Genomic DNA, 27,517 nt, shown 5'->3' with positions numbered 1-27,517 from the left:
CTGCCTCCAGAGGCAACACACACACACATACACACACACACACACACACACACACACACACACACTGAAGCGAACAGGGATCCGCTGCTGCCACCTCAACATGGAGTAACCAGAGCCCCGCGTTCACTGCTGTCCAGCGGACCCCAGAGAGAGGAAGCGTCGGCGGCCCGAGCCTCGTTCTTCCCCCGGAGCCCCGCCGGAGCTCCAGCGGCCGATTCTCTCCGACGGCGACGCGCTTTTATCGGAAAGATGGCGAACGACTCTCCGGCTAAAAGTCTGGTCGACATCGACCTGGCTTCCCTGCGGGTGAGTGCTGCCGACGTTTCCCCCTCTTTTAGCCCGCCGGGGGTTTGATTCCCCGCCGCCCGGAGGGTGGAGCGGGGCCCGCGCTCGGCCGTCGGCGGGTGAGTTTGGAGGCCGATCCGCGGCGTCGCCGGGAATGACCGCCGAGGCTCGGCGAGGTGTTGCCACTGTCTGGGTTTCCTTTGTTCGAGATGCGTTTGGCATGTCGGGGAAGACCGGGGCGCAACAGCTGGCCCGCGGCGGACACTGCCTCCGAATAGCACCCGCCCGAGTCCGGACACGAGCAGTCATGTGTGTTTGCTCCCTCCCCAGGACCCGGCCGGGATCTTCGAGCTGGTGGAGGTGGTTGGAAATGGCACCTACGGACAAGTGTACAAGGTTGGTCTGAGGCGCAGCGCACGGCCTGTCCTGTTTTCACATGGAGGCTCGGCAACGACACCGAACACCACTGTTTCCCCCCCCCCCCCCCCCCCCCCCCCGGTTGCTCCCGAACCTACCCTCGGCGTTCTGCTTGGCCACTTTTATTTGCTTTACTTGTTTCTGCTGTCGGTGAATCGGAGCATCCACATCTGGATACACCGCCTGATGTGGTTTCGGAGGCGAGCGCAGAGAAAGCAGCCCCCATCCTCCATCTGCACCTTCAACACCTCTCTCTGCGTTCACAAATCCAGACTCGGTATGTGGATAAATCAGAAGTGTGCGTTCCAGCTTGCTGGCCGGGAACCCCTCTCTGCGCACCATCTGCCGGTGGTGTCACATTTCCCTGCTGGAAGTTAACGTCGCGGCTGTTGAAAGACGAGGGAGAAGCTGGTGTGGAAGTCGAAGACGGGTCAGTCGGAGATGTGGACAGGCCTCCTGACTCACCGGCCCTCATGCAGATCTGCCGTTTATTGAGATGCTATCATTGAACCCAGCAAATCAATCTGCTGTAGTCTCCAAAGAAAAAAGAGAATTAAAGGGGCACCAAGTAAAATTTGTGTCATGCCTGTGCTGTACAGTAGGTGGCAGTGTTGAGTGGCTTTCGGGCGTATTTTCGATGGTAGCAACAGTTTTCCAGGTTGAGCTCAGGTTTAATGGCTGATACTGTGTAGTAAGGCGTTTGTTTTCACTGTTCCTCGAGCTGATAGTAAAAGAAAGGAGCTTCCGTGTGGAAAAAGGCTTGATTGTAGGATTATTCGATGAGCCTTTCACTTCTAAAGTATGCTTGATTGCTGAGTCATGGTGAGGGAAACGAGGGGGAAGTGTTGTGTTTGATATTCGACCTTCATCACCAGCTGACGTACATGTCTGTGAGACATCGTCAAGCCATTTCCCCTCAGGAATTCAGACTTTTAGCTCAGTTGCTTCAGAAATAATCATCGTTTTTGATGCTGTGACCTCCTTCAGTTACATGCCAGGATCCATGCTGGTCGAGTTGGTTCATTTTTGCTCCAGCAGTGGTTTATTTTCTGCCTCCAGTTGACTGAGGCCCTGGGAAGCCAGAAAAATCCTCGTTTTGCTTGTGCGCCGAGCAGCAGGCTAAGCTGGGTGTTTAATTCTGACAGCCCACAGTGCTCCAGTGACCTGCATTGCACGAACCCCCCCCCCGCCCCGCGCCTCCCTCGCCGCTCACACGGCGAACCCATCTGTGTGCACACGTGGTCGCGACACCTGAAATCAACCCCGCGCAGAGCAGAGCCGAGAAGCAGGGGCACGAGGAGGTGTGGCGCTCGCCTGCTATCTCGCCTCCAGATGGTTCTGAGCCCGGCGTTTGGGACGGAGAATTACTGCTTCTCCCTTCCTTTTTTTTTGTCCTTTTAATCTCTGGCTCCATTCACCGTCCGATGCTAATTCTATTTGCGGCCGCCGCCGTTTGGGAACGCAGCTGGGACGAAGGAGGACTGTCAGATTAGCTCGCCGCTGACACAAAGACGCAGTCTGAGCAGCTCGGATGAGACGAAGGAAATGTCACCAGCAGCATAAAGCTGGAGCTTTGCCGCTCGCGCTCCCGTCCATCAGACGTCCATCACTGCCAGGACCGTCCCGCTAGCCGGCCGGGAGCCTGTGAGCGTGCGGCGGCGGCGCCGAGGAGCGGCGGTGGACGAGCAGCTGTCCGGTTTGAGACACAACCTGCCCGCCACTCCGACAAAGCTCAGCTTGTCTCCTCGCTCTTTCGGGTCTCTGAGCCCGTCGGTGGGTTGGATCCACAGAAAGGAGGCGTTTGTCTGCGGCGCTTCAGAGTCCGACCAAGTGAATAATCGCAGCAGCCCCCCGAGTGAAAGCGGGGTGGGGTTTCTGCTCCCTCTGAGGCCGGCCCTGCTTTGTCCAGCACTCAGTCACACTTTGCAAAAGCCCTTTTAGTTCACACAATGTAGCCATGATTCTTCACTCGTGGACCTGTGGTGACTTTTGATTCTGTTTTGGACGTTATGGCGGCTTCAGTAAGCGCTGATGTGCGAAGCTGCTTTCAGGAAAAACCTGAAATGTCTTTGTCGTCTAAATAAAACCTGTGTAAATGTCCAGCGACACTCTGCATCCATGCTGAAATCATCGGTGTTTATCGTACTCGCTTTTAGAATTCACAGTAAACACAGTCCTGAAGGGGAGTGGTCAACAAGTTCATTTTTTAAACCTATTTTTAGTTTTCAGAGTTTTCAGGGTGAATCGGTGGGGAGAACGTAACGCCATCGCCATGATGAAGCGCCGTCTCTGTAAACCGAGGATCAAATCCCGGGACGGGCTCCCGTCAGCGTTTCTGCCGTGTTGGGTTCGATTGGCTGGATTCCTGATCCAGCTTGAGGTTTTGGGGATAGAAACGCTGAGACGGATCAGACTCGCCCTCCTGCCAGAGCCGCGTCCAGGTTTACGGAGCTGGACGCTCTGCTGCTGGACGCGTGCCGGATCGCAGTGCACGTCTGAAAACACGGCGCGGCAGCCGCAGTGAGAGTGACATTACAGCGGAGGGAGGAAAAAAAAAAAGCACTTTTCTAATCACTTCGGTCGCCGACAGGTGGAACACACTCGTTTGTGGCGTTTTTAACTGAAGTGATTCACCAGTTTGAAAGTGTGTGTTTGTTGACGTGTCGACTGTGTGAAGACAAACAGCTGCAACCTGAAACGGATGGAGGGTTTTCGGGAGTAAACACGGGCAAAGCTCGCATTTTGCATTCGATTTACATCCTCTCACGTCTCCCATTTTTAGGCAAATACACACACACACACACACGCACACACGCACACAAACAAAGAGTAAGCACGCGCAGCAGCAGTGGCGGTGTTCAGGGAAGTGTTTCACACAAAGAGCTTCTCACTGAGCTGTTTATCAGTCGGCGGCGAACCAGTTGACTCTCCTCTCAATATAAGGATTTAAAAAAAAGAGAGAGAGAGGAAGCATACCGTAATAACGGCACAGAAAAAGACGGCATTCCTCAAAATGTTGAAGGTATGCAGGGAAGATTCCGCCCTGCTCCTCCACAGAACGGCCATATATAGTCAGGCCCGAGGCGGGAGGCTGCGCCCGCCGCCGGCTTTATGGATTTATGTTTCACGAACATGACGTCAAAATCAACAAATCAGCAGCTGGTGAAGCCTCTTACCCCCCCCCCCCAGAGACGGCCTCGGCCCCGCCCTCAGACGGGCCGGTGTTGCCCTCGGGGGCTGTCTGCACCTGAGGGTTACCTGGGGCGGAGCAAGGGGTGACCCCTCGGTCGCTCGCATCGACTGGATGACTTGTAGCGGCGGTCCGATGCCGGCGCCGGTTGCCTAATTAATGAGCGCCGTGTGAAGCCTCACTGTGAGCGCTCCGGCCGCTGGCCGGGGGAGGGGGTCTTCGCTCGCGCCGTTTCCTCGCCTCCTCCGCATCACGTGTGTCTCCCTTGTGTGTCCGTCTTCGCCACGGCGACCCTCTGCCTCATGGCTGTCACGAGACCCGGAACGTCCCCCCGTCCGGCCACGCCGCCGCAACAACACTCGGTCTGTCTGAGTGCATAACTTTGTGAGTGTGTGTGTGTGTGTGTGTGTCCTGTCTGCAGCTGATTGAGCCGCTGCTCAGGCGTGATGAGGCGGCCTCCGGCTTTGCTTGACGACTTTCTTGTTTCCCTGAAAAAGCAAACCGGCCTTACGGGGCACCTCCACGCTCCCTTCTCTGGGGCAAGTGCAGGGTGCAGGCTGCAGGGCCGTGTGTGTGTGTGTGTGTGTGTGTGTGTGTGAGAATTGGGTCAGTGTGCTGGTATGCAGCAGAGTGAGGTGGAGGATGTCATGTGCTGCTGCTGTTGCCGCTGATCGGCCCTTTGTTACTCAGCAGCTTCGCTCTCTGCGTCCGCTGGAAACAAGCGGAGAGAAGCTCACCGTCGTTGAGAAAGACAAGAATTCATGGGTTTTTTTTTTTTTGTTCGTTTGTTTAGGCTTGATCAGTATTCAGGTCGGGAAGTTGTTTCTTAGTTTTAGGCTGTTGATCCATAATTTTACCAGATTTCTTCCAAAAAAGTTCACTCATTCATAAAAAATGAAAATATTTGACTCACGTTCGTCCTGAGGCCTGCAGTTCTCCTAAAAACTGTATTTCAAACCGAAACGACCTCATTCATACCACGAAACGGTGAAAAGTCAACATATTGCATGAGATAACGGTGAACCTCTGTCAGAAGAGGCGGCCGGGCAGAGAAAGAGGATCTGCAGTGGTGGATCGATCTCGTCCCGAGGTGAGCGATGCAGAGAGGGAGCGGCTCGGGTCAGACAGGAAGCAGGAGATGAAGGCCGGTGTGGGAACCGGCCGAGCGTCGCCGCTCACTTCTCCACGCCGAGCGCCGTCCTGCCCTGCGAGGAGTCGTCCGCTGTCGTCTCCTTGACGTCCGAAAGCAGTCGGCCGTCCGGTGGTTCAGAGCCGAGCTGGACCGGGGCCAGCCGCACATCTGGCCGTGGTTTAGAGGAGCGGCGATGGAGAGCCGGGCGATGGCCTGGTGCCTCAGATAACCCCTCTGCCGCCACGCCCCGCCCGGCTTCTTCAGGGGGTGGAACGACCGCAGCCCCTTTAAAAAACTCCTCATGGAAAGAAGAGTTCCGTTCCAGTTCTGTCCAAATGGAGCGAAACATGTGGGAATGTTCCGTACTGGAAGGGTTCAAACCTTGTGGATCCACCTGTGACTCCTGAACCAGCCGAGCATCCTGGGTGCGCACCCCCTCACCGCGGGGGGCGGGGGTCGCTCCGCTGGCTGTAACGTTGGCCCCGGTGTTGTTTTTGCGGTGGCAACCCCTGGGATCAAAGTGCAGAGGATTAAAGTCATTGTAAAGTGCCCCCCCCCCCCCTCCTCTGGGTGAAAAGAGAGGGCCCCTAAGCCTGCCTGGCTTTTATTGTCATAATCCATACAGCTTCAATTGACTCTGGAATGCAGCGGCTGAGATGAGGATGGCGGCGCTGCTGGTGGGATGGAGGATGGAGGATGGAGGAGAGCCCAGTTCAGGCTCTCTGCGCTGCTCATCCACTTCAGGGAGGGGGGGGGGGATGCCCGCGTGGGCCGTGCAGCTCTCCAGAAATGTCCCATGCTTTATCTGCGCTCGGGGCTGGCCGAGGGAGCGAGGGAGGGAGGGGTGATGCCGAGAGGCCTCTATTTCGGTCCTTTGTTTATGTAAGGAGTGGCAGCAGGGTGTTGGGAGAGCAGAGGAGTCTGGGAATGCTGGGACCTTATAGCGCGGGGAATCATGCGCTCGTCTGTGGCATGCGGCCCGTATAGCTGGTTCACATCTGGCCGGGGGGGGGGGGGGGGTCTCTGATGCTGGGAGAAACAAAAGGCTCGTCTGAAGTATCAGCTGATTGTAACCGAGTATTTTTGTCTTTGGTGCAGTTCTTTAGGTCAAAATAGACACAATCCAGTGGCACACACACACACACACACACACACACACACACACACACACACACACACACACACACACACACACACACACTGAAAACACTTGTAGCAGCTTCAAAGCGTTGCCGTGTTTTTCTGTGTCTTCACATGCTGTCACGCTGGCTGCTGACGCTCACTTCTCCCGTTTCCTCACAGGGACGACATGTCAAGACCGGACAGCTGGCTGCCATCAAGGTCATGGACGTCACAGAAGTAAGCTTGACAACGTGTCGTTTTCCGCAGCGACGCCGCTCCGGAGGCGTGAAAGACTCCTGGCAAAGTCTGTATTTCTTAGGATGTGTATTTAAGTAATCAAACATTTTTTTTTAGAGGTTTCTCCTTAGAAAATAGAAAAAAACCCAGAAACAGTGGTGCTGCCATCAACACCAAGCACGCATTGCTAATTTGCGCGCCACGGTCCAGCGCTCATCACAGACCTGACAGAAAGTGGTGACGCAGTGCGCGTGTGTCCCGACTTGCCTCACGCCGGCCGGCGGCCTCGCCGTGAGTCAGAGCTACACACTCCCCCGGCTTCCTATCTGCAGGGCATTGCCCAACTGCTTCACGAGACGAGGCGCGCCTCCCAGACAGGCGGATGGAAATCGCTTGTCACCCCATCCGCCAGGGTTGAACTGGTTTATCTGTGTTCGTACTTCAGTTATTGTCGCTCGCCCTCCACCTGCACCCACAGCCAGAGCCGGGTTCTCATGACCTGAATGATTCATCATGCGTTCACGGCGCCGCCGACGAGATAAAGCCCGGCTTGTCTTTTCGTTTAGAGAGTGACGCACCGTTTGATTTTCTGCAGACGTGACGCTGTAATCTGGGCCTCTGTTCAACATCAGGTTAGGAAAAGGTTGGCGGCTGCTGGATGAATCATTTGTGATCAGTTCATAAGAAGAAGGTTAAACGCCAGACGACTGGATCCAAAATGTAGTCGGTGTGTTTTTAACCGCTCCATTTTTATTGATTTAAGGTAAATTAACACCTGATGCTCAAGACTTTAACCGACACAAACTGTCTGTTTCTGCTGCCCATCCCACAAATGCATCCCGCTTTAAAGAGCGGAGTAAACTTCCAAAGCATCCCTGCATCAGAAACCAAACACTCGGAGCGCCCGATGACGCGACTCTGACGCGGGTCGATTGAAAGACGTGAACCGTGTTCATGTCTTTAATGTTTTATGTTCCGTCTGGTTCGGTTCTCCGTGCTGCTGTCAGTTTAACGTGTTCAGAGCAGATTTCAGGTTGAATATTGTCTTAATCATTAGGATTCGAGGTATAAAGCAGAACAAAAGGCAGCACCAATCTGAATACACATTCTGCCTGATATGAGTCCAGCACGCCGTTAGATAGATTAAAAGCATCTTAAAGAGTGTTGCTGGAGTCGAGCCTCCCTCTCCGTCTCTGACACACATCTCCGGATGAGTGTCTTTTTTTCCCCCTCCATTGCCGTGTGACTTGTGGCAGCGAGGCTCTCAGTCGGGAGTGTGATAATCCAACAGCTGCGCAGCAGAGGGGAGGGAGGAGGAGGAGCCGGGGGGGGGGGCACGCAGCAGAAAGGCTTACGTCAACTCAAACGAGTCATGCAGCAGCAGCATGGCCGCCTGGATCCACGGCCAACTGCCATTTTGCTGCATGTGAGGCATGCACAGCCCGGCGAGGGGAGAGGAAACGCTGCTGAGAAGCCTTCATAAGCACACACTGCTGCCCCCCCCCCCCCCCCCCCCCCCCCCCCCCCACCCCCGCCCCGCCCCGCCCCCGCAGCGGAGGCCGTGCAGCCACCAAGCGAACCTCTCCCGGCCCGATCGCTGCATGTGTCCAATTAGCGCGTCGCCGCTCATCAGCGTCAAGCTGCGGTTGGGTGCGTGTGGCGGCGGGGTGGTGGGGGCGGGGCCAGTGGTGACCTTTCTGTGAAGAAGTGACAGTGGACAGTTTTGCTCCCACTAAAGGTCATTTCCAGCAGAGTTTAAACTCGCCGTGATCGCTGCATCTGCTTGTTGACTCGGTCTGCGATCAGCGATCTCAGCCTGGAATCCTCTGCTTCCTCTTCAAGCCGCTGTAAACAGCTGGAGGGTGGGGGGGGGGGGGGGGCTGTGCCATCGATCTCGTATATCTTACGTACCATGAGACTCACTCAGGCATTATTAATCCCCAAACAAAGGAGTCATTCGCCAGAAAGTGGTCTCATTCGGTCACAAAGATAAAAACTCCCGGCGACCTGCAGAACGGCGCCGGACGGTGATTGGACGTCATCGGGTTTCTTTCTAAACGTACCTCACCGCTTTGATTTCCTGTGTGTGTGTGTGTGTGTGTGTGTGTGTGTGTGTGTGTGTGTGTGTGTGTGTGTGTGTGTGTGTGTGTGTGTGTGTGTGTGTGTGTGTGTGTGTGTGTGTGTGTGTGTGTGTGTGTGTGTGTGTGTGTGTGTGTGTAGGACGAAGAGGAGGAAATTAAGCTGGAGATCAATATGCTGAAGAAGTACTCCCACCACCGGAACATCGCCACCTACTACGGTGCCTTCATTAAGAAGAGCCCTCCGGGACACGACGACCAGCTCTGGGTGAGTTTTTCTTCACTCTGCAGTGTGTTTACGTGTCTGCTGTGGGTTCTTCCTCATGACTGGTGTGTGTGTGTGTGTGTGTGTGTGTGTAGCTGGTGATGGAGTTCTGCGGTGCTGGTTCGATCACAGACCTGGTGAAGAACACCAAGGGCAACCAGCTGAAGGAGGACTGGATCGCTTACATCTCCAGAGAGATCCTCAGAGTGAGCCCATCCCCCCCCCCCCCCCGTCTCCTCCTCCTCCTCCTCTGACCTCTGACCTGGCCTCTCTCTCCCGCTCTCCTCAGGGTCTGGCCCACTTGCACGCTCACCACGTCATCCACCGCGACATTAAAGGCCAGAACGTCCTGTTGACCGAGAACGCCGAAGTGAAACTGGGTGAGCTGCGGCGCCGATCCCTGAGAAATCCCTCGCCGACGGGGCCGAACGCCTCGAGTTTCTCCCGCAGGCGTTAGCCCCGGACCGCCTCCGTCCAGCCGACGGCTGACGGCCGCCTCTGTCTTCTGCCCGCAGTGGACTTCGGGGTGAGCGCCCAGCTGGACCGGACGGTCGGCAGGAGGAACACCTTCATCGGGACGCCGTACTGGATGGCCCCGGAGGTCATCGCTTGCGACGAGAACCCAGACGCGACATACGACTACAGGGTGAGCGCTGCTGGGAGAGCCGGTGGTGGACAGACCGCCGTCCTGCGGCTCTGCTGGGTTTTCTAACCGGGGCGCTGCTTTGTCCCGCAGAGCGACCTCTGGTCTTGCGGCATCACGGCGATCGAGATGGCCGAAGGAGCTCCTCGTGAGTGTCACGCCTCCACGCCGCGTCGCCGGGCTGATTTTCACCTGAGGTTAAGATGTGAGAGGAACAGTATTCAGGAAGACATGGTGACGTGTTTGTGGTTTGTCCCACAGCGCTGTGCGACATGCACCCCATGCGTGCACTTTTCCTCATTCCACGAAACCCTCCCCCACGACTCAAGTCCAAGAAATGGTGAGCGGCACGCCGTGCACGACTGTTCCGCCTTGGAACGGTGTGGCATTCGGCCGGGCTGTGATACTTGATGTTGCAGTCCTGCTGTGTGTGTGTTGTGATCTTTATCTGGGACCCAGCAGCTCGGGCCGGATTTAAATCTGAACATCTGCGCTACACCTGCTCCGGCCTCTCCTGGCTCCGAAATAACTCCAGCTTCCTCCCGTTCATCTCTCTGGCCGCCTCCGCAGCGCGGATGGATTAGTTCAAACATTTTTAGCGGTCACGGGATCGCGAAAGTTCTCCTGGAAATAGCAGGCTGTTCTGCCGCTGCCATTTCGATTATGAACGGGTTAATTAGAAGCGCGACTCGCTCTCCGCCAGACAGCAGGTGCAGCGGCGACAATAGTCTCACTGTGGTGCGTTCGCTGCTGTGTGGAAACCTCAGTCGAGACACCAGAGGCATGAATGGGGGGAGTGTTGCTCGGGTCATTTGGAATCTGATCTTGTTGGCGGAGGCGTCGGCTTGGCTTCGGTCCTCTTCATGAAAACTCTCTCACCTGCCGACGCCGCAGGTCCAAGAAGTTCTTCAGCTTCATCGAGAGCTGCCTGGTGAAGAACTACACGCAGCGCCCGCCCACCGAGCAGCTGCTGAAGCACCCCTTCATCCGCGACCAGCCCAACGAGAGGCAGGTCCGCATCCAGCTCAAAGACCACATCGACCGCACCAAGAAGAAGAGGGGCGAGAAAGGTGCGGCCGTCTTTTCCCCTTCCCGTCTGAACAGGCTGCCTTTGCCGTGGTGGTGATCTCAGGCTTGTTCTGAGGTCAGATGGCAGACCGTTTCCCTCCTGACTGTTTGGTCCTTCTTTATTTCCCACGCTCAGATGAGACGGAGTACGAGTACAGCGGCAGCGAGGAGGAGGAGGAGGATCCTCCGGAGCAGGAAGGAGAGCCCAGGTACGCCGGCCGACGCCCTCGCTCCCCTCCCCTCCCGTCCGAGGCTCATCTGACCCCTGACCCCGACTCTCCCGTCCCCCAGCTCCATCGTCAACGTCCCCGGAGAGTCCACCCTGCGCCGCGACTTCATCCGCCTGCAGCAGGAGAACAAGGAGCGCTCGGAGGCGCTGCGCCACCAGCAGCTCCTGCAGGAGCAGCAGCTGCGGGAGCAGGAGGAGTACAAGCGCCAGCTGCTGGCCGAGAGGCAGAAGCGCATCGAGCAGCAGAAGGAGCAGCGGCGGCGGCTGGAGGAGGTCGGCCCGGCGCTTCCCTCCAGAGACCTGAACCCCGCCGGCGAGCCTCGCCGCTTCCGGTCAGTCACTCCCGTTTGTTCTGGAACCAACAGCAACAGCGGCGCGAGCGCGAGATGCGGCGGCAGCAGGAGCGCGAGCAGCGGCGGCGCGAGCAGGAGGAGAAGCGGCGCATGGAGGAGATGGACCGCCGGCGCAAAGAGGAGGAGGAGCGCCGGCGCGCCGAGGACGAGAAGAGGAGGAACGACCGCGAGCAGGTTTGGCGACGGACGGGCCGTCGTGTGGAGCCACGCCCACTCACCGCCGCTCACACCGCCTCTCCTCCCCACAGGAGTACATCCGGCGCCAGCTGGAGGAGGAGCAGAGGCACCTGGAGATGCTGCAGGAGCAGCTGCTGCGGGAGCAGGCCATGCTGCTGGTCAGTCCGTCTCTCACACACACACACACACACACACTCTGCAGAGAGACTTCCAGCGACGCTCGCATGCAGAGTGAGAAACGTCTCGGTTCAGTTTGTTCTCATGACGACTGAGGTGGTGTCTCTGCAGACTGCCTGTTAAAACATGTGATCTTCTTTAACGGTTTAACCCCTCAAACAGGCTGCTTGTCAGAATGGGTTGACCCGGCCCAGTGGCCAGCTGCCCCCCCCCCCCCCCTGAACCCCCCCCTGAACCCCCCCTCCGCTCTGCCGCCACAGGAGTTCAAGTGGCGGGAGCTGGAGGAGCAGCGCAAAGCCGAGCGGCTGCATAAGCGGCTGCAGCAGGAGCAGGCCTACCTGCTGTCGCTGCAGCACGAGCCCCGAGCGCCGCCCGGCGACAAGACCAGAGCCCCCCCAGACAGTAGCAAACCCCCCCACACCTCCACCCTGCCCCCCGACGGCAGGGCCCTGGTCTCCGCCCCGAGAGCCCAGGTCCTGGACGCCACCGCCGCCCTGGCGAGGGGCGCCTGCGAGGAGTCCGGAGCCCCCCAGGCGGCCCCCCCAGACAGCGGCAGCAGCACCCAGAGGGTAGACTCTGAGGAGAACGGTCCCAGTCGGGTCCCAGACCCCCCGAGCCCCCCCGTGGCCGACTCCCCCCCTGACTGTAAGCCCTCCCAGGCAGAAGGCTCGGAGCCCGACAGGCCGGCCCAGCCTGTCAGTCATCCTCAGCCAATCAGAGAGGTGAACCTCCTCCTCCTCCTCCTCCTCCTCCTCCTCCTCCTCTGCCTGCTCCTTCCAGCTGCTGCTTGCTCTGCCGTCACACAGAGTCTGGTAATCCTGCGAGCGACAAGCAGACCCTGTCTTCTTTGAATGACATTAAAACCGCACCGTGTCTCACTAATAAAGACCGTTCGGTCACCAGCGAAGCCGGACGACCCGCCGGCCTCTGGGTTTGAGGATTTGCCCCGTCGTTCCTCCTGAAGGCTGCTTTTCCTCGTCCGGCCGGAGGACCTGTGCGGCCTGGCTGTGACGTTTCTGCGGCGTGGCTCCTGCATGTGGACGACTGAGCCGCGAACTAACCGGCGGCGATGTCGTGTCAATAACCGCCGTCTTTCCCTCCGCTGTTTGAGTAACGACAGACACGCTTCCTCAGCAGAGCCTCACATGTTCGTGTTTGTCTGTACGGCTTCCAGCATGATGACTGTGATCGCCGATCGTGTTCATTGCCGGTAAACGGTAACGGTAACCGCGGATCCCTGACCCTCATCCCCGCCTCTCTCCTCTGTGGCTCCGCCTTTCCTCGCCCCAGGCCGACGAGCGCTACCGCAAGAACATTCAGGGCTCCCCTCAGACCGCCCCCGCTCCCAAGCAGCCCCCACTGCCTCCCCGCTCCTCTGAGCCCTTCTCCAACGGCGGCTCCTCCGAGGCGTCGGCCATGCACCGCCCCATGGAGCCTCAGGTAACTCCTCCCCCTCCTCCCCCTCCCCCTCCCCCTCCTCTCTTCCTCACTCCAGTTTTTAAACGGTGTGGTAGGTGCGTGTGTGTGTGTGTTATCGGTGAACCGTGTGTTTGTGGCAGTTTTCTCGCCGTGTGTGTGAGCGAGTGAAGGCGTGGTTGTGGTTAGTCCCGGTGTGGTCGGTGCAGAGGAGTGAGTCCCTCCATCGTTCCGTGTTGTGCGTCGTCTCCTGTGTGCATGTGTGTATCTATTGAAGCCACACACATCTTCCCTCATGGCTCACTGTGTTGTCTGCTTGTCTCCCCCCCCCCCCCTCCCCCCCCTCCCTCTCTCCCTCCTCGCCCCCCCTATAAGGTGCAGTGGTCCCACCTGGCCGCTCTAAAGAGCAGCAACAGCGCCGCCCCCTCTCCTCCTCCGCCGCCGCCGCCCGTGGTGGCCCGCTCGCAGTCCTTCAGCGAGTCCGGGGGCGTGGCCTCTAGCTTTGCTCAGCTCCACCTGCGCTCCCAGCACCACCACCCATCTCCCGCACGCACTGACTCCCAACCCCAACCTCCCCTCCACCACCCCCAGGCTGCGGCCGGCAGCGAGGAGGTGCCTCCCAAGGTAAGGGACCACCTTCCCCCGCCCCGCCGGCCCCTCCTCCACCTCATGTCCCTCCACCCACCATGCCGTTTGTGTCACTCCGGGTTTTCGTAGGACTGAAACAGTCGTTTGCATTGTTCACATCTGGCTTTGGGGGAGTTGGAGTCCCTCCGCCGCCGTCGGGTGTCTCTCGGGGGCGTTTCTTTTCTCGCGGGTTGAGGATCTGCGGCTGTGTGTCCTCCAGGTGCCGGTGAGGACGACGTCCAGGTCTCCGGTGCTGTCCCGCCGGGAGTCTCCGCTGCCGGCGCAGCCGGTCGGCCAGAGGAACGCCGGCAGGTGAGGGGAGGGAGCTCCGAGGGGCCGGCGAGCCTCTGGTCTGCGGCAGGCTCACTCTGTGTGTGTGTGTGTGTGTGTGTGTGTGTGTGTGTGTCAGTAACGTGGAGCAGCGCCCCCTGTGGGATCGGGTGGAGAAGCTGCAGTCCCGGCCGGGCAGCGGCAGCTCCTCCGGCTCCTCCAACTCCAGCTCCCAGGCCAGCCCGGGGGACCGCTTCCGGCCACGCTGTGAGTCCCCCGGTACTGAACCGCTGCCTCGGCTTTCCCCTCCCTTCGCTCGGCCCCTCGCGATCAGCGCTGACGCCGTTTCCTTTTGTCTCCGCGCAGCTTCCTCTAAATCTGAAGGCTCTCCTCTCCAGCGGCCTGAAAACGCCTCCAAAAAACCAGAAGAGAAGAACCTGGCCCGGCCCACCCGCCCGGCGGTAAGTCCTCCTCCGCCGCCGCCGCCGCCGCCGCCGCCGCCGCCGCCGCGCTGCTTCATCTCAAAGCCGTCAATGGGAACCGACTGGTTTCTGCTCTATTTCCTACCTCGAATTCTTCCCCCCCTTGTGGCGAATCCACTGGTTCCTGACTGTTCAGGCCGACGTGGTAAGCCCCTCGGAACGGGACGACGCCGTCTCACCCCCGCCCTGCTCGAACCCCTGAATCCCTCCTTGCATCACGCGACCGAGACCCTTTTTGTGGGAATCGCTGTCTATCCCTGCTTTTCATGAGCTCCTCTTCTTCCCGCCTGCCACTGAACCTCCCGGTTCTCTCCCTGCCTGCCGCCACCGGAGCCCCCGAGAAGCCCCTCCCCCTTCCCCGCCGCGGTCTCCTGAGCCGGGATTTGAATGCCAGTACATTTGAATGCAAACTCACCCTCCCTTGTTTCCGTGTCTCGGTGGGAGCAGATCACACCTGGCGTTGTTGTTGTTGGATAAACTGTTTGGGAAGTGTCCTTCCTCCTCCTCCTCCTCCTCCTCCTCCTCAGTGCTCGCCTGACCAAAACCACTTTTTTCAGTCCCTCCAGAATCCTGAAGCCACATTTATCATTGTAAAAGCCAAACTTTGTGAACTATCTGGTGTAACTGTTGCTTTTTTGTGACAGTTCCAGCTGGAAATTGACAACAAAGCCATGTAGTTTGTGAGGTTTGGGGGGATTGTTGTTGAAATTCACAAAACTGCAAGCCATGCAAGGATCTTTATTCTTTAAATCAGTGCTGCCACTTATGGAAAAACATCTGTGAAATCCAGAGCAAGAAGCCCAGGTATTGAGCTGTGGGGACAGTTTGTCTGGAGGGACTGACCACGTCGGTCTCAGCGTTTCCCTCTGCTGCTCGTGTTGCTTTATACACGGAGGAGAGCTGACCAGAGAGGAGGGATGGCTCGCAGCTTCCTTTCAGACTGTCTTGAGTCAGAGAGCCTGTTCTGTGGCTGAATCTTCTGGTCGGTGTGACGCCTCCTCGCTGCTCCCGCAGGACCTGACCGCCCTGGCCAAGGAGCTCCGGGCGGTGGACGACGTGCGGCCGCTGCACAAAGTGACCGACTACTCCTCCTCCAGCGACGAGTCGGGCACGACCGACGAGGACGACGACGAGGAGGTGGAGCAGGAGGCGGGGGAGGAGTCCACCTCGGGAGCCGAGGACTCCAGAGCCGGGTACGCACGGCGGCGGCGGCGCGCACGCTCCGCTTTCTGCCGCGGTCGTCCTCAAATTGTTCAATCCATCGTGTCTTCCCTGCATGGCTGTTAACGCCCGTCTGGTTGTGGGACATCAGATATCCCCGTGGCTTTTGCAGGAGGCTCAGCAACGGAGAGACGGAGTCCGCCAAGACCATGCTGGTGGAAGACTCGGAGAGCGACCAGGCCCTCACGCCCTCCAAAGACGGAACTCTGGTCATCAGACAGGTGAGACAGAGCCGCTCCGCCCGGAAGCTCCATGCTGGATCCCATGCTGCAGTGTTCAGGGACACACCGCCGGTCCGTCCTCGAGGTTTAAACACGTGTCCACGTTGAAGGGATGATGGGAGGATGAATTCTCAGCATTTAGTTCCTGGGTGGAAAGTGCTTCTCCATCACTTCTCGACATGAATGGTTCAAACGTACGGCCGTTATGATCTCCACACTTTGCTTTTGTGTCTTTGAAATAACAGATTTTTGTTCGGTGCACAAATATCAGGAATTATCTTTAATTTTTAGAGGTGTTATTCACAGAAACGTGACGCTTTGCAACACATGTAGCTCTGTTCAGCTGAAGGACTGGTTTTACCAGAGTCCCGGCTGTATTGAAACTCCCTCTCACTGAGGCACACGAGGCTTTCAGGCTCTTTTCCACACGGAGTGCTGCAGAAAACGGGGAACTCAGAGGCTTCATGGCCCTGGTCTTAAAAACAAAGTTTAAAAGGCAAATCTAGTATTTTACTTTTACTTGTAGCACAAATAGACAGAAAAAAAACACTTTCTACCCAAGAACAGAGAAGAGTGGACATTTGGTCACGTAGTGTAATTTGTGTGTGTGTGTGTGTGTGTGTGTGTGTTAATTTGTTTTGATTTGGTCCCATTTGACTGGAGCTGAAGGATGATCGACTGTTCCAAATGTTGTAGTTTACATTTACAGTGTTGTGTACAGAATCTGTTGTGATTTTAGAGATGGAGGCTTTCATGCATCCTCCTCCTCCTCCTCCTCCTCCTCCTCCATCTCCTCCTCCTCCTCCTCCTCCTCCTCCTGCTTGCTGGAGCCCACATGTGCCTGTTCTTGCTTCCAGAGCACAGCTGACATAAAGCGTCTGGTCAGCCTCTCCTCCTCCTCCTCCTCCTCCTCCTCCACCCCCGGCTCTGGCCACGGCCTCCCAGAGAAAAACAGCTTTGCCGGCCGCATACACCACCTCCCAGACCTTATCCAGCAGAGCCATCACTCCCCCTCCTCCCCCTCCTCCTCCTCCTCCTCCATCACCTCCACCACCATCCCGTCCTCCTCCGCCTCCACCCCCTCCTCCTCCCCCTTCCCCTCCTCATCCAGCCTCGCCGGCCCCGCCATGTCCCCTCAGATCTCGCTGGACGAGCTCTCTGCCATCGAGGTACGTCCCGTCACACGGCTCGGACGGGCTCGGTCCGGGCGGCTCCTCCTCCTCCTGGTGGCTTCTCTCTCGCTCGGCCTGCAGCCTCTCTCCCCTCACTGCTCCTTCCCTGCTAACACTGGCGCCACCCGGTGGGACAACGCCGCCACGGCACGGAGACGACTAAACCGGGGCTTTGATGAAACTAACCAGCAGTGATCCTTTCTTTTTTAACAGGACTTTGCACGATAGCGTCTTTAAATCAAAGAGTGGCATGGCTGGTGTGGTGAACGGGCGAACGTGATCCCGAATCGTTCCGCCTGTTTGTTCTGATTCTTTAACCAAACTGCGTCGAGTGGTGGAGGATTGATCGCCGTCGCTCTGGGATTAATCAGGAGCAGTTTCTTCTCTAACACTCCCAGCAAACACAGTGTTTCTCTCACTAACGCATTCACCCGGACTGGCTTCACGGAGACTAACACACCGGCACTTTGTGGTTTTCGTGGATCTGATCGGCTGGCTTTCTGTCGGCGTGTCGTTTTCTAAATGTCCGCTGTCTCCGGCAGTCCCAGTCAGAGAGCAACTCCATGTCCAAACACAAGTCTTCCTCCTCCTTCACTCCCTTCATCGACCCACGCCTCCTTCAGATCTCTCCATCCAGCGGCAGCTCCCTCAACAACATGGGTGAGTTACAGAGGAAAACCTTCTCCTCATTTTAGACCAAAACTAAGTAAGATGTGACGAACTCCAGATGCTTCCAACGACCAAAGGAAGAGAAGAATGATAGCAGCTTATGAAAATGACTCCACTAACAGCGTAGACCTGATGTTTTCCGCCGCCCGTCGTGTCTCCAGCAGGATTTGGGCAAGACGGACGTCTGGCCGACCCCCTGAGGGCCGACCCGTCCCGCAAGGGCTCGGTGGTCAACGTGAACCCGGTCAACACGCGTCCGCCGAGCGACACTCCGGAGATCCGCAAGTACAAGAAGAGGTTCAACTCCGAGATCCTGTGCGCGGCGCTCTGGGGTAAACGGCAGTGAGCTTTCAGCTCGCTGCAGCGTTCCTTCCGAGTTGTCCTGTCCTGCTGGCCATGAGAGGACTGATGAGGTTTTCGCGTGTTTGCGACCGTTCAGGAGTGAATCTGCTGGTGGGGACGGAGAGCGGCCTGATGCTGCTGGACCGCAGCGGTCAGGGCAAAGTTTACCCCCTGATCAACCGGCGCCGCATCCAGCAGATGGACGTCCTGGAGGGGCTCAACGTCCTGGTCACCATATCAGGTACCGGACCGCAGAAAAGACGGTTCTGCTGCTTTTTTAGCTGCTCGTGTTATTTCTTGGCGCGGCTGACGGAGCTCCGCCTCCTGCAGGGAAGAAGAACAAACTGCGGGTCTACTACCTGTCCTGGCTCCGGAACAAGATTTTGCACAACGACCCCGAGGTGGAGAAGAAGCAGGGCTGGGTGAACGTGGGCGACCTGGAGGGCTGCGTGCACTACAAAGTCGGTGCGTGTCGTCCTCAGAGGCAGGGAGGGGTCGGGTCAGACCCGCGGCTCAACGTCTTGTCCTGTCGTTTGCAGTGAAGTATGAGAGGATCAAGTTCCTGGTTCTGGCTCTGAAGAACGCGGTGGAGGTTTACGCCTGGGCTCCCAAACCGTACCACAAATTCATGGCCTTCAAGGTAAACCGGCGCCCTCTGGATCTCTTCAGGCTCTGGTGTTCTGGCTGACTCTTTCGTTTTCCTGCTTGCCGCCAGTCGTTCGGTGACCTGGTGCACAAGCCTCTGCTGGTGGACCTGACTGTAGAAGAAGGTCAGAGGTTAAAGGTCATCTATGGCTCCTGCTCAGGCTTCCACGCCGTGGACGTGGACTCCGGCGCCGTTTACGACATCTACCTGCCCACGCACGTGAGCCCCCACACCCGCGGCCGTCTGGCCGCCTTCGCCCCTCCCTCGCTCCTTCCCTCGCTTCAACCCTCCTGTCCTCCGTGTGCCGCCAGATCCAGACCAGCATCCAGTGCCACGCCATCATCATCCTGCCCAACACCGACGGCATCGAGCTGCTGGTCTGCTACGAGGACGAGGGCGTCTACGTCAACACCTACGGCCGCATCACCAAGGACGTGGTGCTGCAGTGGGGGGAAATGCCCACTTCAGTGGGTAAGGAACGCCGAAAATCCGCCCTGCTTGTCAACAAAATGAAAAAAAACAGAGTGTTCCTGTGACTTTCTGACCTCCGTCCCGCTGCCTCTGGCTGTGCAGCCTACATTAGGTCAAACCAGATCATGGGCTGGGGCGAGAAGGCCATCGAGATCCGCTCCGTGGAGACGGGCCACCTGGACGGCGTCTTCATGCACAAGAGGGCCCAGAGGCTGAAGTTCCTGTGCGAGAGGAACGACAAGGTGAGGACGGCTGCCGTCCTCCTGGAGACGGATCAGCGTGGACACGCTCGGGAGGAGGAGACGTGGTTTTCCTCTCCTGACTCGGCTCACACGCTTTGGTTTGTCCCTCCGCTCGCAGGTCTTCTTCGCCTCTGTGCGTCCCGGCGGCGCCAGTCAAGTCTACTTCATGACCCTGGGACGCTCCTCCCTCATGAGCTGGTAGACGGCGAGCCTCGCGCCCACAACGTGACCAAGAGATGACCATTGTGACGTTTACCGACAACAACGATGAAGACGAAGAAGAAGAGAACTCAGCCGCGAGGCTGAAGCCGGAGGAACAGCCTCCCGTTACCGACTTGGAAAAACAAACAACGTATTGGACTGTAAAGGTGAAACAGAGCCAGGGCTGGATGTGTTTCACTGACCCCCCCCCCACGAGCCTCCAGGCTCTTCTCGCCCCGTCCTCTACCTCCCGTCGGGGGATGAGTGGGGGGGGGTCACCGTAAATCTTTAAGTGTCATAGTAAAACTTGAGGTGTGTCTGCGGGACCGACTCGTCTGTAGCAGTGCTTTAATCCGCGTCCCGGTCGGGTCAGACGCCACACTACATCCGCTCCCCGTGTAAATCTGCCTCCTTCACCTCCTCGCGGTGAAGACTTGCTGAGGGACCTCGTCGATGTTAAAACAGGGTACTGGATGCGAGCCCGTTCGTCCAGACACCTTTAACCACGTTTGCCTCGTGCGCTGCAGGCTACGCCGGCCAGGAGGAGCCCCGCTTACGACAGCATGACGACATTAGCCCCAGTTTGTTCTTTGAAATACACTGTACACTTTGTATGTGACTTGCTGCACATTAATGAAGCGCACGACGACACTTATAAAGGAGATTTAAAGGAAAAATCCACTATTTATTAGCAGCATGTCATTTCTCTCATCGCGAAGTCTTGAGTCGCTGACAGGAAGTGTCGGACCAGCCGAACAGCCAGAAGTGTGAGGCTCCTCACAGCTCTCCGTGGGTTTCTCCTTTAACGTCCGTTATAAGTAGGGCTCGGATAAACTGTGAATTAGCAGGTGGCCGTCAAGGTAGCATGGAGGCCAGTAAGGGAACCGAGGTTTGATTGTCCTCCACCTGCACAGTTCCGTGTCTTCATCTCACTCTGTGTTTTGAAGGAAACTTCATATTTAGCTGCCTTAGAAAGCGTCTCCATCTGGTTTGGATTTGGCGGGAACTCTCTGGAATCAGAATCAGCCGTGCGATTCGGCGTCGGACCTCTTTTCGTTGTCGCACAGCCGGTTGCTTCCACACCACTCTGACCGAACCTTCGCTCCCATCCCAGAACTCTTCCTGCGTCCCGCTTTCCCCCCCCCCTCGCGCCTCTCGTGACGCCTCAGCGGAGATGCCAGACCCGCTCGTCATTTCGCACTCGTTTTCACTCCTCTGTTTCACGTAGAATCCATCCTGTTGCACGTATGAATGAGAAAACTTGACATCCACGGACTCCGCTCTCAGTTTAAGGTGGTGCCTTCGCTGTCTGAGAGCTGCAGGCAGACATTGCAACGCGGTGCTTTCAACGGTCAGGTTTGAGAAAAAGCAATGAAGGCCACAGACCTCCCGTTCCTCCAGCAGTGTTACAGAACCACTCCAGACGGCAGCGTGAACGAAGCGGCATATTTTTAACTCGGACTTAGTTTTTAGTCTTGTTTTTATTATATAACCTTTCAAATAAATATGCGACTGCAGTGGTTTTTGAAAATGTAATGCACACCTTATGTTGAAAATGTTTACAGAAGCAATTGTTTCGTTAAACCAATGTGCATCCATATGAATATTTATGGTTTATTTTGAGGGCGGTTTCCCCCAAACCCACTTCCCTTTCCCCCCTGTACTCCCTTCCTGTTTTTGTATTTTGTATTATCCCCTTTTTTGTACTATCATTTAGACGTTTGTGTACAGGAATAATTACCTTTTGCTCACTTTGTGAATTACACAAGTCCAGAAGTGTCATTTCACTGATTCCTCGACATCCGACATCGTGCACGGTGTTTTGTGCCCCTGGCTGCGCGGCTCAGACGGTGCCAGGTGACATGATTCCCTTCAAACGTTGCTCTGCCATGCCTCTAATTTATGTCCTCTCTGTGTGTACTATGGGAATTACTGTATTTTCCTGATGGTCTTTTTTTCCATTGAATAAAATCAGAAGTAATTTACAGTGCTGAGTCATTCCTTAATTATCATAAATATCTATGGGTGGAATTCATCAAATGAAAACCTGTCCAGTTGCAGTCAATCACATTTATGTGGACCCATGCAACTTTCACTATTTCGAATTGAAATAAATCCACTGGGTGACTGGAAACACTCCTGGATAGTTTAGAATTTCAAAAATTAGTTTTAAAGAAGTATAAGTATACAGTATGATTTTTAGCCTTGATTTTTAATCTCTATTTTCTATTATTTGTAGTCAAGCGTTATTCCAACAGTACCCGGATGTAGTCCATCGTACCGGAAGTTCAACTTCTTCATTATAAGTTTTATTTTTTTTCTCATTGTCGATATAATATAGGAGCTCGGGGAAGTATCAGTACGTGAATATTGATAGATTAATATGAAATTAAATAAAGAGTTATCTATGAGTTGTTGCCAGAGCATTTCCCCCCTTTGGTTTGAATGTGATGATTGTACGGATAAAAACTGGCTCTTCATCAAGTAAGTGTTCGTGATGAAATGCTGCGATTTATTATTTTATTATTTTATCATTTGATGTTGTTAAAATGTCAAATCGTATCTACGGCTGAGCAGAAAATAAGATTTTTATTGTGAAACGTGAGAACTCCATCAAACCGGAAGTGGGACAAAGTGATTTCCGCTAACGCCATAGCCTCTCACTTCTAAGTTCAGCGCTGTTCTGGTCCAGAAGGCCAAATAGCGAAAGGTAAGCACCCACTACACATCGTGCGTTAATGAAAATACTTGATTCTGTCTGCTTTATTCGGTTCCGTGAACGGAAACGTCCGTTTTTGACCTTACGGCGTCACGTACCCTCTAACAACATGCCGCCTCCGTGTCCTTGACTAGCTAACTGTTAGCCTGCCAGCAAGGAGCCCCCACTGGAAGGTGCGCGTATTTTATCTAATTATTAAACATTTATTAACTCTTGTTATTGAGTTAGTCTCCGTGTCATATCTGTGTAATATTCTCGGGACGTATTTAGGGCGCTGCAGTGTTTGTTGTTGTTGACAGTGACAGCTACGATACGTAACACCGGCTGAGCAGGTTGTGGTTATATACTCAGGTATTGAGTGTTGAACTCTGCTTGGACTTGATGAATCTGTCATCCTTGAGGATAAATATCCTAATGTGAAGTCCTTTACAGGTGAAGCCTAAAAGTAACCCAGTTCACTGTGTGTTGAGTGTTTGTGCACTGAGGAGCTGACCTGATGACTGCTGAGGAGTCATTTAAGGTTCATAATATGACCTTAAATGAAACACAAAACCTTTTGGGGATAAATGTGTCTCAGTTTTTAAAGATTCAGTTAGCAGTGCAGCAATATGGTGGATTTCTTCATAAATTTGTTAATCGTGAATAAAGAAGTAGGATCTTTGAATTAATCCGTAAATATGTAGGTCATGAAAAGTGTATTAAGTAATAAGATAACTGAGGTACTCAATCAGGAATCTCTAGAGCAAGCAGTCATTGGAGGTGTGTTTTTAAAACCTCTGTTTGTTTGTTCTTTTCTGATGTGCTTTTCTGTTGTATTTGTATTTGTTGTGCACCAAATGTTCAGGTTGTAGAGTATTTGTTCGTGCTGAGTTCTTGAAATTAGCACATTTATCTCGTATGGCTCCATCCACAGCATCATGCTGCGACTGCCGACCGTCGGGCGAGCTCTCGCCGGGGCCGCCAAGGGCAGCCTGGCGTCTCCCAACCCTGGTAAGATCTGTTTGTGTGTTTCTTAAGAAAAGGTCGTCTGAGACTCGTGCCTTCACTTGGTTGCCTGCTTTGTGTTGATTCCAGTGCGTACTTCAGTGCGTGCTGCCAGCAACATGGTGGAAGTGTTTGTGGACGGGAAACCAGTAGAGGTGTTGCCTGGAACGACCGTGTTGCAGGTAAGAAATTAAGGAAGACTCGCTCATTGCAGACATTGATTAAAACATGGTAGAGCTGAGAGTGCCTTGTGTTTGGAGGTCAATTTAACTAAAATATTGCAGAAAGTGTTTTGATTATGTGCGTTTTACGAGTCTGTTCAGATTTCCTTTAAATGTCTTCATTTTTCCCATGTTCTGTTCTGCTCAGGCATGCGAGAAAGCAGGCATTCAGATCCCCAGGTTCTGCTACCACGAGCGACTCTCAGTGGCGGGAAACTGCCGCATGTGTCTGGTGGAAATCGAAAAAGCACCAAAGGTGGCGGAACAAATCTGAGCAAGTCACTCTTCGGTAAATCTGCACGTTTAAGTAACTGTTGGAAATGTTGTCTGTAGCCCGTTGCAGCCTGCGCCATGCCTGTGATGAAGGGGTGGAACATCCTGACCAACTCAGAGAAGACACGCAAAGCCAGGTCCGAGCTGTGTTTCCCAGTTCAAGCTTTACATGCGTTTCGTGGAGCTTCACTGATCAAGCCTGTTGTGCGTCTGCAGGGAGGGAGTGATGGAGTTCCTGTTGGCCAACCACCCGCTGGACTGTCCCATTTGTGATCAAGGAGGAGAGTGCGACCTGCAGGTAAGCCCTGATGAGCAGCGTCGCCGTGGGATGTCTGCAGGCTGCGGTTCAGACGTGACCTTCACCTCTGCTCTCAGGATCAGTCCATGCAGTTCGGCTCAGACCGCAGCCGCTTCTCAGAAGGAAAGCGGGCAGTGGAGGACAAGAACATCGGGCCGCTCATCAAAACCATCATGACGCGCTGTATCCAGTGCACACGCTGCGTTCGGTAGGTGCAGCCGGCCTGCGGTCTCGGTACGTTCCGGCTTATCCAGATCCCCGGCGTCACGCTGTGTCTTCGGACAGTTTTGCCAGTGAAATCGCTGGAGTGGAGGACCTGGGAACGACAGGCAGAGGAAACAACCTGCAGATTGGGACGTACGTGGAGAAAATGTTCATGTCAGAGCTGTCGGGCAACGTGATCGACGTGTGTCCCGTGGGCGCGCTCACCTCCAAACCCTACGCTTTCACTGCACGTCCCTGGGAGACAAGGTGGGGACCTTCTGATACTCGCACCACTTTTTAAAGCATTGCTCCAATCGGCAGAGGTGTAAATACTCGTCTTCTGTCTTCCCTGCAGGAAAACAGAGTCCATCGACGTGTTGGACGCTGTGGGGAGTAACATCGTGGTGAGCACCAGAGGAGGGGAGGTGATGAGGGTGATGCCCCGGCTGAACGAGGACGTCAACGAAGAGTGGATTTCTGACAAGACCAGGTGGGGCCCACAGTGAGACCTGCAGGCCTGGAAGAAGCGGCTGGATCTCATTCACCTGTGGTTTCCTGTAATGTCCACACCCAGGTTTGCGTATGACGGTCTGAAGAGGCAGCGGCTGACCCAGCCGATGGTGAAGGACGAGTCGGGTCAGCTGACCCCGACCACCTGGGAGGATGCTCTCACTCGTGTCGCCGGAGCAGTAAGTGTCTTTCTCTTCGTTTCCCTGCAGCGGGACGCTTCCCCGTCACCGTGCGTTGACCTGTGTGTGTGTGTGTGTGTGTTTGTGCAGCTCCAGAGCGTGCAGGGCAACGACGTCGCCGCCATCGCGGGAGGCATGGCCGACGCCGAGGCGCTCGTCGCCCTCAAGGACGTCCTCAACAGACTCAACTCGGAGAACCTGTGTACGGAGGAGGTGTTCCCCACGGCCGGCGCCGGGTGAGGAAGGCCGCCCGGCCTCGCTGGTCCGTCAGACGAGTGTCGGCGCCTTCAGCCCTTTTCACCGTCTCTGTCTTGGTCTCAGCTCGGACCTGCGCTCCAACTACCTGCTGAACTCCCGGATCGCCGGGATCGAGGAGTGCGACCTCCTGCTGCTGGTGGGAACGAACCCGCGGTACGAGGCCCCGCTGTTCAACGCCCGAATCCGCAAGAGGTAAAGGAACACACACTCCTCACGTCTGCGCCATCGTCCGACTGGCTTTCCTTCAGCGTTCTCACACGGGCGCGTCTCCTCCGTCAGCTGGCTCCACAACGAGCTCCAGGTCGCCGTGGTGGGTCACGGGGTCGACCTCAGCTACACCTACGACCACCTGGGAGAAGAAACCTCCGTCCTGAAGGAGCTGGCCAACGGCACACACCCCTTCTGCCAGGTGGGACACACACGGACGTTCGTGATCCTCCCGGAGGGACGCTTTTCTGTGGCTGCTTGTTTTGAGCGGTTCTCTTCTGTCCGTCCGTCTGCAGGTGCTCTCAGCCGCCAAGCGCCCCGTGGTGGTGGTGGGCAGCAGCGCCCTGCAGAGGGACGACGGCGCCGCCATCCTGAGCGCCGTCTCCACCATCGCTCAGAACGCCCGGGCCAGCAGCGGCGTGGAGGACGGCTGGAAGGTCCTCAATGTCCTGCACAGGTACGGCGCCTCCAGCGGGTCTGTGGAAGCACAGCGACCGAGGAGCAGCCGGTCTGACCGAGAGAAACGTCCGTGTGTGTGTTCAGGGTGGCGAGTCAGGTGGCCGCGTTGGATCTGGGCTACAAGGCCGGCGTGGACGCCATCAGGAAGAACCCGCCCAAAGTCCTGTTCCTGCTGGGAGCCGACGCCGGCTGCATCAGCCGAGCGGACCTGCCCCAGAACAGCCTCATCATCTACCAGGGTACGCTCGCCCGGCCGGGTCCCGCTCCCTGAATCTCAAAGGGTTCCTCTTCTAACGCCGGCTCTCGACGCTCCAGGTCATCACGGGGACGTCGGAGCGCCGATGGCGGACATCATCCTGCCCGGGGCGGCCTACACCGAGAAGAACGCCACCTATGTGAACACCGAGGGCCGGAGCCAGCACACCAAGGTGGCGGTCACGGCGCCGGGCCTGGCCCGGGAGGACTGGAAGGTCATCAGAGCCATCTCCGAGGTGAGGAGGCGCTCTCACACACACACACACACACACACACACACACGCGCGCATGCGCGCGCTGAGCTCGGTGTGACTCACAGCGCCGTGCCGGTGTGTTTGCAGCTGGCCGGCGTCACGCTGCCCTACGACTCTCTGGAGGAGGTGCGGGCCCGGCTGGCCGAGGTGTCTCCCAACCTGGTCCGCTACGACGACGTGGAGGAGGCCAACTACTTCAGACAGGCGCTGGAGCTGGCTCAGGTACGCACTGCTCGACCGCCGCCCCTCACGGTGGACCATCACCTCCACATCGCCTGGGATGACGGTTTTACTGAGCTCGGCAGACGGACCGGATGCTCAGAGACGTCTCCGCTTTCTTCTAATCCGTCTTTTCTCTCCTCCAGACGGTGAACCAGGACCTCCTGGCAGCCCCCCTGGTGCCGCCGCAGCTTTCAGCAAAGGACTTCTACATGACAGGTAAGTGTGTGAGTGTGTGCGCGTGTGTGTGAGTGTGTGTCTCCCTCTGAAAAGCACACGCTTGAAGCGCCGTCTCTGTCTCCAGACTCCATCAGCAGAGCGTCCCAGACGATGGCCAAGTGCGTGAAAGCCGTGACGGAAGGAGCGGCCGCCGTGGAGGAGCCGTCCGTCTGCTGAGCCCCTCCTCCTCTGAAAACACCCTCACGCCTCCCCCCCGACAGACTTGGTGTTGCTCTTTAATTTAAACCTGTCCTCGATGCTTGTTGTAAATCGTTTTCACTCCCGTGAGCGAGCTTTGTTGAATGATGCTGAAGAACGTACAAAATATAAATAAACTCCTACAAAAGTCACTTTGTTCCATTTGGTCCTCGTCTTCTTGCTTCGTGTTCCACGGTTTTACGTTTCAGTAAAAGAGCGACGAAGGTTCAGATCTGCTGGTTGATAATCAGCCTCGTGTTTTCATCAGAGCTCAGCCGGAAGCGTTCGCAGCGGAGGGGAGACGCTGAAACCCTCCCAGCCTTCCTTTCTTTGGTCATGTCCGCCTCCTCTCCATCACCACTTGTCGCGCTTTGTGTTCACGGCCGACGCCTTGAATCAAAACCTGGAAAACAAACCGCAAGCTCCCCGCGGGCCGTTTGCCAAGCTGTGTCCGTGAAGTTGTGCCTGCGCTGCTGAAGCATGCGCGGTTCAGCAGAGAGCGTCCCGGCCGCCCTGCGTTATGATAAACAGGATTTAAAAACTCGCTTCGGATGCGTTCAGAACTCCTGCTGTGTTTTTTAACTCTGTCTAAATGCACCGAGTGTCACTAAAGGGACCGATAACATGTTCCAGTGTAGGAGATGTTCAAGATAAGAGTGTGTGAGTCTCCTGAGTGAGATCTGCACATGAAGTTAGACTCGGTTTCC

The 27,517-nt window shown here is 56.2% G+C and overlaps 2 protein-coding genes across 13 annotated transcripts; both read left to right on the top strand.

Moving 5' to 3' along the window:
• The first annotated feature begins 29 nt into the window (after nt 1-29).
• On the top strand, nt 30-21,340 carry LOC115383669 (mitogen-activated protein kinase kinase kinase kinase 4-like). 12 transcript variants are annotated; one of them, XM_030085805.1, is made up of 33 exons: nt 30-306; nt 616-681; nt 6,327-6,383; nt 8,604-8,729; nt 8,822-8,932; nt 9,016-9,106; nt 9,242-9,372; nt 9,463-9,517; nt 9,631-9,709; nt 10,264-10,439; nt 10,574-10,646; nt 10,729-10,939; nt 11,032-11,193; nt 11,268-11,354; nt 11,634-12,095; nt 12,664-12,813; nt 13,165-13,413; nt 13,637-13,728; nt 13,826-13,965; nt 14,053-14,147; nt 14,305-14,313; nt 15,183-15,361; nt 15,502-15,610; nt 16,468-16,779; nt 17,325-17,442; nt 17,613-17,783; nt 17,891-18,034; nt 18,124-18,258; nt 18,333-18,433; nt 18,509-18,658; nt 18,751-18,910; nt 19,013-19,152; nt 19,271-21,340. In XM_030085805.1, exons 1-33 carry the CDS (start codon nt 250-252, stop codon nt 19,352-19,354), a joined length of 4,482 nt encoding a protein of 1,493 aa, XP_029941665.1. In that variant the 5' UTR covers nt 30-249; the 3' UTR covers nt 19,355-21,340. The 12 variants fall into 12 exon arrangements, with proteins under 12 accessions (XP_029941665.1, XP_029941669.1, XP_029941667.1 ...); XM_030085809.1 differs by lacking the exon at nt 11,634-12,095; XM_030085807.1 differs by lacking the exon at nt 14,305-14,313 and having other exon boundaries at nt 13,826-13,953.
• A 632-nt stretch (nt 21,341-21,972) lies between these two features.
• Nucleotides 21,973-26,967, top strand: LOC115383683 (NADH-ubiquinone oxidoreductase 75 kDa subunit, mitochondrial-like). The gene is made up of 19 exons (XM_030085849.1): nt 21,973-22,063; nt 22,986-23,062; nt 23,147-23,238; nt 23,426-23,533; nt 23,611-23,687; nt 23,767-23,848; nt 23,926-24,056; nt 24,134-24,319; nt 24,408-24,542; nt 24,627-24,741; nt 24,832-24,977; nt 25,063-25,191; nt 25,279-25,408; nt 25,503-25,663; nt 25,750-25,904; nt 25,981-26,156; nt 26,262-26,396; nt 26,540-26,612; nt 26,698-26,967. Exons 2-19 carry the CDS (start codon nt 22,990-22,992, stop codon nt 26,787-26,789), a joined length of 2,196 nt encoding a protein of 731 aa, XP_029941709.1. The 5' UTR covers nt 21,973-22,063; nt 22,986-22,989; the 3' UTR covers nt 26,790-26,967.
• Nucleotides 26,968-27,517: the final 550 nt, after the last annotated feature.

This window comes from Salarias fasciatus (genome assembly GCF_902148845.1).
Source record: "Salarias fasciatus chromosome 23 unlocalized genomic scaffold, fSalaFa1.1 super_scaffold_20, whole genome shotgun sequence".
NCBI classification, from domain to species: Eukaryota; Metazoa; Chordata; class Actinopteri; order Blenniiformes; family Blenniidae; genus Salarias; species Salarias fasciatus.
Note: the sequence above shows the minus strand (reverse complement) of the source record. Positions and strands in the feature narration are given on the sequence as shown.